The sequence below is a fragment of the Chaetura pelagica genome, unplaced genomic scaffold, assembly GCF_000747805.2.
Source record: "Chaetura pelagica isolate M959 unplaced genomic scaffold, ChaPel_1.0 scaffold127, whole genome shotgun sequence".
NCBI lineage: Eukaryota > Metazoa > Chordata > Aves > Apodiformes > Apodidae > Chaetura > Chaetura pelagica.
In genome coordinates this window covers 1,147,407-1,159,109 of record NW_009953923.1, presented here as the reverse complement: position 1 = coordinate 1,159,109, position 11,703 = coordinate 1,147,407, and the positions used below count along the sequence as shown (strand labels likewise).

Here is an 11,703-nt window from a genome sequence, read left to right as displayed (position 1 = left end):
AGAATCAGTGGGTTTAAAGCCAGTAATACATCAGGCTTCCATGTAATAATACATTCTGAATCCTCCTGAAATAAGCTGGACCGCACTCTGACAAGACCTTTAAATCCTCTAGGTGTCAAAAGATTAAGCTTGACACCTTTGGAGTCCTGGCATAAGATGACTCTCATCTAACCTTTTACTTTTCAAATTACATGTTACAGTACTGATTGACAACTTAGTTACTAAAACTGAAGTCTGACACAAATCTCTCTTTTCACAGGAATCAAACTTTATTTGTTGGCGTGTCAGCCACGGGGGCCTACTCAGTTCTTCTGCAGAGGATGTTGGCAGATCTTACATAAAATCTAAAACAGTTCTACATATCTTCAAGGCTTATCAGCACGGGGCTAAAGAGTTATCAATTTCTGCAGTAGGACAAGCATGGTGGACCAATCTACAGGCAGAACAGGTGCATGCATCTTCCTCAGGGAAAAAAAGAAGGGAATTACACCTTATTTACAGTTAATTTTCTTTTTTTCTTAAAGCCACAGATGTACCATATTTATCTGGCTTGAAAGTCAGCACTAAGCACTGTACAGCTGAATAAGCTCTTTAAAAAACCAACAACCCTCAAACAAGAACAATGAATTCCAGGTATTTGAAGTAGTATATAAATTATTTCAGATAAGAAATAAGAGCCACATTTTGTTCACATGAGAAGTACTGAAGGACAAAAAGAACATAACTAGCTGAAATTACACTGCCCAGAAACCTGAACTCTAAAACTTCAGTGATAGAATGAAGTATACTGTGCTGTCCCAATAAACAAGACTTTCCAGTTGTTTTATTAGGGAATAAACACTAATCCCGTCACATGGGAGAACTGACATCCATTTTGACTACTCATCAACTGCTTCCCTCTCTTTGGAGGTTATTAGCCAATGAGAGAAGCCAGTAAAAAAAGTTTTACAAGTTCTCCAAGTTCAAATAAACATTAAATTTTTGCAGTATTACTTTACTTGAAAACAACTAAGTCACTCTCAGTATCCTAGAACAAAAAAAAAACAAAAAAAACTCATCCTACATTTAGAATATTTGGTTAGATCGGCAAAGACAGATAATCAGACACAGACTGTCTGCTGGCAGATCCTAGAGCAAACTAGTGTTAACTAGTGATAACAAGTGTTATAGGACATTGATGCTCAGTTATTTGTAACCCATCTAGTCCCTTTTTACTGTACCATGAGCTTGCCTTGAAATAAAGTATTTGTTCCGGTATGACAAGCAGTACGTATTTATTTGGCCATTGAAATATTTAATGTCCAACCTTAATAAGGATGTGCAAAATGTAGCAGTGCAAAGCAGTAGCTTAAAGTACACATCTGTGACACTGCCACAAATAATGTTACTACAGTGCCATTCTAGCGTAATTTCTAGTGTCACACTGCCTGTCACTAACATCTCTTTTTTTTGTTGTCTCTCTAGAAGAAATAAAGCAAAGTGACCAAAATTGCTTCCAAATGAAAAGATTCTTCATATACTGGACAGTAAAAATCATAGGTAGGGAAGACCAGCACCTAAAGTTAGTAAAGGAAACAAATGTATGTATTTACCTCCTGGAACGCCTTCTGCAGTAACAGCAGTAACAGCAACAGACTGCTATGGACACCAGAGTGAGCCCAACTACTACAGTCATCGCAATAATTAAAGCCTCAAAGTTTACTGAAAAATATGAATATAATCAACTTGTTAGACTCCAGCATTAACATTTGTCATTCTGATAATTCTTCCCCTCCTTCCCAAGCATTTTACATGTCTGTATGCAAAAAAAACCCCAAACAAAACAACCAAAACCACAATTCTGTGCAACTATGCCAGTTAAGAACTCAATTTTATAATCACATTCAAATTTTGCTATTATGCATAATCTACACTGGACAGACATTATGTAAAATTGCTCTTTACACACATCAAATTATAAAAAGTCATCCTGCAATACCTTTTATTAAATGTATTTACTAGTGTGATTTCACAGTTCTGCCCTCCCAATCACAACCTTAGTCAGTGTACAGCACAAGAGTCCTAGATACAGCAGCAATGTACCCACATTACATGCAGCAGTTAGATAAAGAACAAAATTAAATAAGATGACAATGTCAGAGGATCTCACAGAATCATAGAATGTATGGAGTTGGAAGGGATCTTTAAAGATAATCTAATCCAGCTGAAGGAACTGATAAAAACTCTCCATAAAACTTCCTAAGTCATCACCTAGGCCCAAACAAAGTCATCATCCCTGTCCAAACAGCACTTAGGAAATGGGGCTGAGGGTGTTATTTTAACAGCATACACTGTAACAACTGTACACTGTCTGAACCAGGACAGGACTGCATTAAAAAAATCAGAAACCTGTTGTCCTAGAAGAGAGTATGGCCCAAGAAGGAAGCCAATGGGGATGATATAAGCAAAGCTATAGACACAACTTTGAGGACTTATTTAAGGGACCTAATGAAAGACAAAATGAAATTATCCAAAGTTGTAACAGAGATATTAACTAGTCACCTTTTCCCACACACTTCCCACATTGTCCATTTTAAAGCACGATGGGGGAAGGAGGCAATAAAGCTACCTCTTCTCCATTCTCCCCCATAAATCCCTCTGAATAGCTTCATGCTGCTGTAGTAATACAAAATAGCTGCACTCGCACTTTTTACTGCTTCAGGGTACTTATCACATAAGACAGTCAAATTAAGCTAGTGAAGTGCAGAGGGTCTGTCCTCTCTGACCACATGCATAAGTCACAGTCTGTTACTTCTCCACCAGTCTCACCAACTCATGCCTCACCAAGGCATATCCTTCACAGATCTTGCCAAAGACTTGACTCCAGCAAACACTTTTTGTGTTATAAACTGTAACTAGTAAATTATATTACAGATCCATACATAGTTTCTTTTTAACAATACACAACTCAAAACATTTAAATTATCAAAGCAACCCATTTCAGCATACCACATTTCTCATCCTGTTAATTGCCAAAAAGGTCCAAGCAACTGAATACACTTCATTTACTGAAGTAAAACAACAAAAAATTGTTTTAATCTCTATTTTTAAAAAAGTATACTATTTAACTGAAGCAAAAAATATATTTTGAACTTGCATCTAAGCACAGAAAAAGACCACCAGTTTTCAGTCTGCATTTCCATCTTCACTATATCATTTGCTTAGTATTAATGAAAAAACAATACAATTCAGCTACTTTGTATTGCATTGCTTCTATGCCATTCTGTTTTCTTCACTGCTCGTTAATAATCTGTCAATATGTCTCATTCCATATAAAATTGTAACTGGAAGCTAGTAATTTGTTTTTGACTTTGAGAGCTGCAATATTCACCTTCATTTTCAGCAACACTGAGCCAACACTCATCTCCATTTTATTTGCAAAAAGAAAAACACCACACCATAACCACACTCACAAATTAATTAATTTTCCTGCTGTGTCCAAAAGGGACAGTCTCAGTAAGACTACACATGCCATGGCATGCTGCTGCATGTAATTGGTAACAAAAATAATAATAATCTATTAACGAAATGCATATCTGCATAATGGTTTTTATAATTGTTTTAGGGTTCGTATTTTTTTACGTTTTCCACTTTAACTTTTTTCTCTGAGAATGTGTTCCTTTACCAAGTTCTTATTCTTTGTTTAAGCTACATTAAATGCAGGAACTCAAATGGCACCCAAGAAGTCACTTCTAGAGCAGGAGTAAATGGCCAAGTACATCCTTAGCAGTAGATCCCAATATTCACTGCTTGCAAAAGGACTTAGGTTTCTGTACTGGGTGCAGCTCAGCAAGTTAACTTTCTCTACAGCAGCTGGTACAGAAATATAGAATGGTTTGGGTTGGAAGGGACCTTAAAGATTATCTAATTCCAACCTCCCTGCATGGACAAGGCCACCTCCCAGTAAGGCACGTAGCTCAGAGCCCCATCTAACTTGCCCTTGAACACTTCCAGGCATGGGGCTTTCCTGTTTCACTGTCTTACCACCCTCCCACTGAAGGATTTCTTTCTAATATCTAACCTAAATTCTCCACAGAAGGTTCAGCTACTCTCCAATCTTCCAGCATTTGACTTCCAACGACTGCCACCAGTCTTTGCCCTGCCCTGCAGGGAGGCCCCTTCATCCCAGGAGAAACAAGGATGAGATGCTATCACTTTGACCGCATCACTATCAGGTTGCCTCCAACTTGGCTTTAGGATCCAGCTAAGAAGCCTTCTGGACACAAGTGGACTTGTCTATAACAGTATTGATAACACACCACTGTTTTGGCTGCTGCTGAATAGGCCTGAAGAGCATCAAGATTGTATCTTTTTCCCTAATCTACTGTTTCTCTCAGTGACTAGGAGGTAGCTAAAAGATAGCAGAGGTCAGGAAAGAACAATGCCAGAACAGCTGACCCAAAGTGGCCAAAGAGATATTCCATACCATATAAAGCCCTTATCAGCAATAAAACTGGAGGTAAAGGAAAGTGAAGTGGGTATCTGGCTTCCAAGGTTGGGGACTGGCTGGGGATCAGCCTGATGTAGGATGTGGTAAACAATTTCCTTAGCTTGCTTTTTCTTCCTCTTCCCCTTTTTCCTTCACCTATTAAACTGTCTTTATCTCAATCCATTAGTTTTCTTGCTTTTGTTCTATTTTCTACCCCCATCCCAGGGGAAGAAGAGAGGGAGCAAGCAGCTGTGTGGGTACCCAGCTGTTGGCAGAAGCTCTGAAAAACTCCCAAAGTCTAAGCATAAATGCTTTCCCTCACAAAACAAAGCACAGACCCCTTGTGTTTGCAGGGATTACACAAGGTGGTAGTGTTCAGAAACTTGCACACTCTATTTTAGCAGCAATTTTCTATCTTTGCTACTCTGATGCAGACTATTGCATTATCTCACTGCTCTATGTGTGGTAACTTTCTTCTAATTTACAGTTAACGTAGTCACAGATAGTTCATTCCCAACTGTTGTCATTTATTCTCCTGGTGTTCATGACCAAACACAGTAAGCAGCAAGCCTTTCTTGGCTGCACTGAAGCTGTACTCTCACTTCATACAACAAACTTCCCAATATCTTGTTTGTTCTCTGTTCCAGTCCAGTCTGAATTTAGATCTGTATGCACAGTATCACAAAAAAGGGCTCCAAAAGAATTCATCCCAATTGCAGTATATGCACTGTACTGTATGTTGGAATACAATATGCAATGTAAAAGGAAACCTAAGAACAATTAAATGACACAGTATTACAATGTACAGTGGCACATTGCAGCTTCCTTTTGAACCTTAACTGCAATCATTATCTTCAGCACCCCAAGACTGCAATGTTTTTTCATTTGTTTAAGCAAAAACAGTATTCAAGAATTTTTGGGTGGGTTCATTCTTTTGGTTTCGCTTCACTACTGTCACTGGAACATACTACAAAAATTGTGCATCCAGGTATATCATTGGACATTTTAATAAATGTTAACAGGTAAGAATTATTGCCTTTTGTCAGAAAGAACGGCCTTATTTCTTTGTACCCCAGAAGTATTGATTAAGAAACAGGTGAATCTTGACTACGTACATAAAACACTGCAACAACACTGATTCCCAGTCTAGATTCTACCATCAACAGAACTTCACTGTGTACTAAATGTTTTAAAGCCACAGGATCAGCATAACTACACTGCCTGCTCACAAAGAGCCCTTGACAATGACTGTCTGTAAGCAACAGTTAGAGATTACTGTTCCAAATCATAACCACTGCCTCCTTCCTCCACTACTCCAAATAAATTACCAGGAGACAGCTCTAGGAAGTGTCAGTCTTATTTTAATGATACTCATAAATAATTCTCTACAGCAAAAGTAAAATTATTACTTACTCCAGCAAACTCCCCATCGAGCCTTTGAGAGGGAACATAGTGATGATGATGGAATAATACTTCTTACAGGGTAATCAATGCAAGTGTTGTTGGTATAACACCAAAGGCACTGTGCAAAAGGAAAAGACAATAAATTATTATATTCAAAAAAATTACACTTTTTAAAATCAACTATTTAATAAGAATTAACAGTAAAAAAATAACGACTAACAGGAGGCAGACTAAAGTAGTAATTGTTAATTTTTTTTAATGTAACATTTACCCTGGTTTAAGTAGGAGGCTAAGCCAGATGACTCATGACGTCTCTCATACAGGTGGTGACAATTGGGAGCACATCAAGGCCAACTGTATCATTTTGATTGAGACTACTCCATCTAACTATGAAAAACGTGTAGCCCAAAAGGCAGTACCTACTACAGCTACTGATTGCTGCAGAGGCTGAAGTAACAGACAATATTTCAACTGACTCACTGCCAATGCTAAAAATCAAACTCACTGTCAAAATCAAGTTTGAAAAAAAAGAAAAAAGACTAAACAACTGTGGGTGAAACTTGTCCTTAATTTTGACCTTCATCTACATAACCTAAAACTCAAGACTGAAAAGATTTTATTTAGAGGTAAAGCATACATCCTTTCCACAGTATGGCAGCAACCAAGGTCACACTCTGATGGATATTGCTGACTTTATTTTAGTAGTCTCACAAGGATAACAAAGTGCAACATCATTACTTCAGCCCACATGTATTTTAGGGACATATTCTCAGTATTAAGAGATATGATAGTAACTATAAACATTAAATTAATGCTTCTTCCTCAGTAATCAGGAAGGTGTGTATAAGTGACTATTGTTCCTACCTTTCCCCAAAAACATTAGCTATATTTAATGATTCCTATAACTGTTCTTAGCTCCTATTTTTTTTAATGCCTGGATTTCCTAAAATGCATTTTCCACAAGAATTTAGATTCTGTATATTTGTTTTAGATGAGAATGACAAAAACCAACAGATGAAGGGAAAAGCATGTTGGTATTCTACTCAAAAGTTAAATGAGACTTCAGAAAATTCTCCAGAATCCTGAGGCTCTACACACAGATACAGATTTTAAAATGTAGCCCTATTAACAAATGTTTGTATATTTTATATTACACAGTTATACGCAGTTACAAACTTGAAGGGAAAAATCAGGATGTTAATCAATAGATATTTACACATTATCTGGTAAAAAATTTTAGTACACCTGGTAATCTGGTCACAGCCATAAGTATTTCTTTGTATTCAAGTATTTGAAGCTTCAGAATTCAACAGTCCAAATCAAAACCCTTATGTGTTATTTTTTAATATATCATACTGTAAGGAATAAGATTAAATGCAACAAAGTATCTACAAAATTACTACTCAGAACTTTTTAATAAAAACACAAGAAAATAGGTATTCATTAACTCAGGACCAAGACAAAAGATCAACCCAATTATAATTATCATAAACAAAATTTAAGCATTTTGAATTATAATTTTATTTAACAGAAATAAATTACTACATTTTAGTGTTTGTTTGCAATTGTTTTTGTCCATTCACCAAACATTAATTTTTCATTCTTATCTGTTGCTGCTATTTCTATTATCAACAATAAGAAAACCTGATTTTTTTCTATTGAGGGAATTCAAGTAATTTCAGTAAGCCTTTGTTTTTTTTATTGCTCACACAAGTACTCATGATTTTGTTCTGTAGCCTCTCTTCTTTTAAAAAATGTGTGAATTGTCTGAATCAAGTCTAAACATCTCTGTACAAGGTTAACACTGATGCTGTTGAAGCAGTTGCCCTGAATCAGCCATCATTCTGTCACCAAAACCAGCCTGGACACCATCATTGGTTTCACAGAATTTAAAAATAATGTATCTACAATTCTGTTATTGTCTTCAGTGCACAAACACAGCTAAAGGATTCTCTCACTAGGTGAACACACAGCTCTCATGTTAATAAGCAATGCTCATGCAGCAGCAGTACTTATTTGAACTGACAGTCATAACAGTGCTAGTGCTTTAATGATCCATACTTTCCATTTTCAACTTTACACTTCTTAAGATGAAGAGTTCTTTACACAATATCATGCTTCTGATGAAAAATACACAGGTTTGAGAATACAGATACAAGGTAATATTTTATATTAAAAAACAAAAAAATGCATAACAAATATTCAACAAGTAAGTTCAGACATCTCTGCATTCTCAAGTGAAAAGTTTTACAGTAACTTATGTTACTTAAATACTCCCAAAATATTTCTTTTCAGTGACACCTTAAGTTAGAATTCAAGACAACCTCTCACCTTAAATATGAGTTTCTTCTGCTCTGCAGGAACAGACACCTTTTGCACATTTATAATAACCCTTATTGTGGAGCTAAAAAAGTTTTGAGCAAAGGATAAAAAAAAAAGCTGGTCCTTTCCACTAGATTCCATTTAAGATCCCTTTCGAAAAAAACAATTCTTTGATTCTATGATATGATTCTATGCTCATGAGGATGCCTGGCTGTCTTCACCTTAAATATGAGTTTCTTCTGCTCTGCAGGAACAGACACCTTTTGCACATTTATAATAACCCTTATTGTGGAGCTAAAAAAGTTTTGAGCAAAGGATAAAAAAAAATCCTGTTGTTTTACATCTCTGCCCTATTGTAATATCATTGGAAAATCTAAACACTTGGCTACAAGAACAAAGACCCAGCCCGCAAGTCTTAAGTACTTACAGTCTGATGTAGTCAGTGAAAACCCAGGCAGCGTCAGTCAAATGCACCACTTGGGGCACCCCCAGAGAAAGACATTTCTATTTTATTTACATTAATTTCCCAGTTCTCCTCGCATTCAAGAACCGGAACGCATTTTAGCCATATCTGATTCAGTTTATCAAGCCCTTTTGTAAGGCACAAAGTTAACTAAGCGCTGCTTGCAAAACAAGAATGAGCCTAAACCAGCAGCAATACCAACTCACTCAGTTGTGCCATGAAAGCACTGAGCACACATGGAAACTGGAAGCCTGGATTCTACACCATCCTCTCCAGACAAAGCAGAGAAGTATCCTGAGTGACCAAATCATGGAGCAACCTTGGCAAAGTGAAAGCCCACTGACATTGAGTGTGAATGAGGGGAACCAGCACATCAGTTGACTCTACCATTTATATAAGAGTTGATACTCAAACTGACTGATCTTGACTTCCTCTTACTAAGGGTAGTTTGACTCAATTCACCATAAAACCACAAAACAAAACCCCACCAAACAGCCAAGGAAATCCTAACAACTTTATTTCATATTAACTGAAGAAAACCACAATATTTTCGTAAACCAAAAGGATGTTAGAAATCTTACCGCAACATTTTTTAGACATTCTTCACAGGATCTCTGGGAAAACTCTGAGCACTCTAGGAAAAAAAAACACCACCAAACACAGGTGTTATGTTTACATTTACTTAGTATATGTGAAGCATTTAACATAACACTTAACTTTTTCTTTTTTTTACTTCTAGAGACAAGCAACAATTTTGACTGAAATAATTAACAACAACTCAGTAAGCACATTCTAAGTCTGTAGCAAACCAAGCCACTCAGTTTGACCTCTGACATAGTTAGAAAAACAATTCAAGCTTAACTTTAACTTCAATCTGATTTTGCTAAGGACAACACAGAAGATACAATCCAAGAGCTGAAGTTGTAAGACTTTTACACTTCAATTTTGATTATTTTTTTTTTGCAGCTTTGGAAGCCTAGCAAAAGCTAACCCTTGGCTAGGATTGGTCCTCCTTTCATAGATACTGACCTTTTTCTGGAGGAAAAAAAAAGTTTTTAAAAGGTAAAAGCCCTCCAAATAACAATTAAAAAGTGTTTACAAATATAGAACACAGAGTTATTTTGTAAGAAGAACTCTAACAGAAGTTTGAAAGGCTAAGTGATGCAGAAAGACTTAACTCCTTTTATTTGGATTTTAAAAAACATCTTCTATACTAAAAAAATTAAGTATTTACTGGTGTTCACATTCCCAAAGGATTCCAGCAAAAGACTATGACTTTCATTCAGAAGTACTGAATGCTTATAATCTTAAGACTTAAGATCTTTATTTATCCACAACATAGACATAATTTGTTGCTCACAAACCCACATCCATACCATAGTCTTGACCTAGACGAACTACTTCACATATGAGAGTCACAAAAAAAATTTATTATTATTTTCTTAATTTCAAATAGATACCAAGTTGATAGTCTGCCTCTAATATTTCAAGGGTCTTGCTGTATTATCAAGGAAAAATAATAAATGTAAGACATAGCACCACTACCACCAATAATTCACACTGTATTTTAAACAGTATTTATCAAATATAATAAACCCTTCTATACTGGCATGTAACATCAGCATTAATCACCTAATAAGGTGATAAATAATTTTTATATACAAAGCCTGGTTTATCAAGCAGTGGACACATTACTTTGATAAGTGGTGTAGTTTTAACAAAATACTTTAGTTTAGCACCTTATACAGAGCGCACTGTAGTTGTATGAATTTATATTCTCAGGAGATAACAAGAAGATATTACTGTTCATGCACTCCATTGTTAAGTATTTTTTTTCTTACAACTAGACTGCTGCCCACACATACAAGAATTGTACTAAGTTAACTACACACCAATTACCTGTTTGGCCTCACTTTCTAGATGTAGTCACAGACCAAGGTATCATAGCACAAATACAGAACAAAGGCTGTTCCTCTACACAAATTTTTTTTTTGCTTTAGGAAGACAAAGCTCTATAGCAGCACACACTAAAGACTAGAGACTGCAACAATACCACTTCCTCACTGATCTTAAAGTTAAGTTCTTCTTATTACACAAAAAACCCCTCAAACAACACCAAACCGAAACAGTGCAACTGCTCAGATAATCAGAAACCTTTCAACACCTCTACTACTCATTGCTAGTTGATTATTTTAACTTGTTCTATGCCCTCGTTCTCAGGAAAACACTGTTCTTTAACAGTTGTTCTCTCCTACTGGCATAACAGTACTTTCTTCAAGAACTCTTATTGCCCCTCAACCTCACTTTTGCTCCAGCAATGAAAACCATATTCTTCTAGGTATTTTCTGAAATGGATAAACACAACCTCTGTAGCCCTGCTTTATGTCAGTCCAGCCTTGGCGAACACAGGTGCTGAACTGCAGAATCTTTAACAGGATGTGGGAATAAGGTCCCATAGTCTTGCAGAACTACAATAAAACTGACATCTCTCTCTTCTCACTTCAGTAACCGATATGCATCTACTAGTCAACAAGTCTACCTCCTTACTTTTCTTCTAACTGTTTCAAATTGAGATTAAAACACTACTAGTCACAACAATATTTTTTTTCACTTTAGCATTATTTCTAATATTTATTCCTTAAAGGTCATCCACATTTTTCTGCATAATGTCATGATCCTTCTCCATATCAACAACCAACTTAGTGTCATGGGCAAATTTCTAAATTCACATGAACAATAATAACCAGCTTGTTCCCCAGAGAAGCCATAAGCAACTCCATTGCAATTCAACCCGATTTTTGGCTCCAATCCAACTCTTTAGTTTTGCTTATGTTTGTCAGAACTACTTGACAGAAACTGATTAACTTGTAGTTTTTAGCAGGTCTACCTTTTGTTCTTCCCCCCTAACAGCTGAGAAACACTGACAGCTCCCTTTCTCTTCTACCTCAAGTGAAGTTGTCTCACAAAGTTGGATACTTCCTTTCCGAGCATAAAGTCTTCCATAAAAGAAACCAAACACCTTAAATTTGGCTCTAAAAACACACAT

At 36.3% G+C, this 11,703-nt stretch overlaps 1 protein-coding gene across 1 annotated transcript in view; it reads right to left on the bottom strand.

The window, feature by feature from the left end:
- Positions 1 to 11,703, bottom strand: part of LOC104392216 (pituitary tumor-transforming gene 1 protein-interacting protein-like) — a 23,232-nt gene extending 11,529 nt beyond the window's left edge. Inside the window, 5 exon segments of the mRNA XM_010001585.1 lie at positions 30 to 35; positions 1,593 to 1,701; positions 5,882 to 5,990; positions 9,239 to 9,291; positions 11,634 to 11,703. Of these exon segments, the coding sequence (XP_009999887.1) occupies positions 30 to 35; positions 1,593 to 1,701; positions 5,882 to 5,990; positions 9,239 to 9,291; positions 11,634 to 11,703 (347 nt within the window).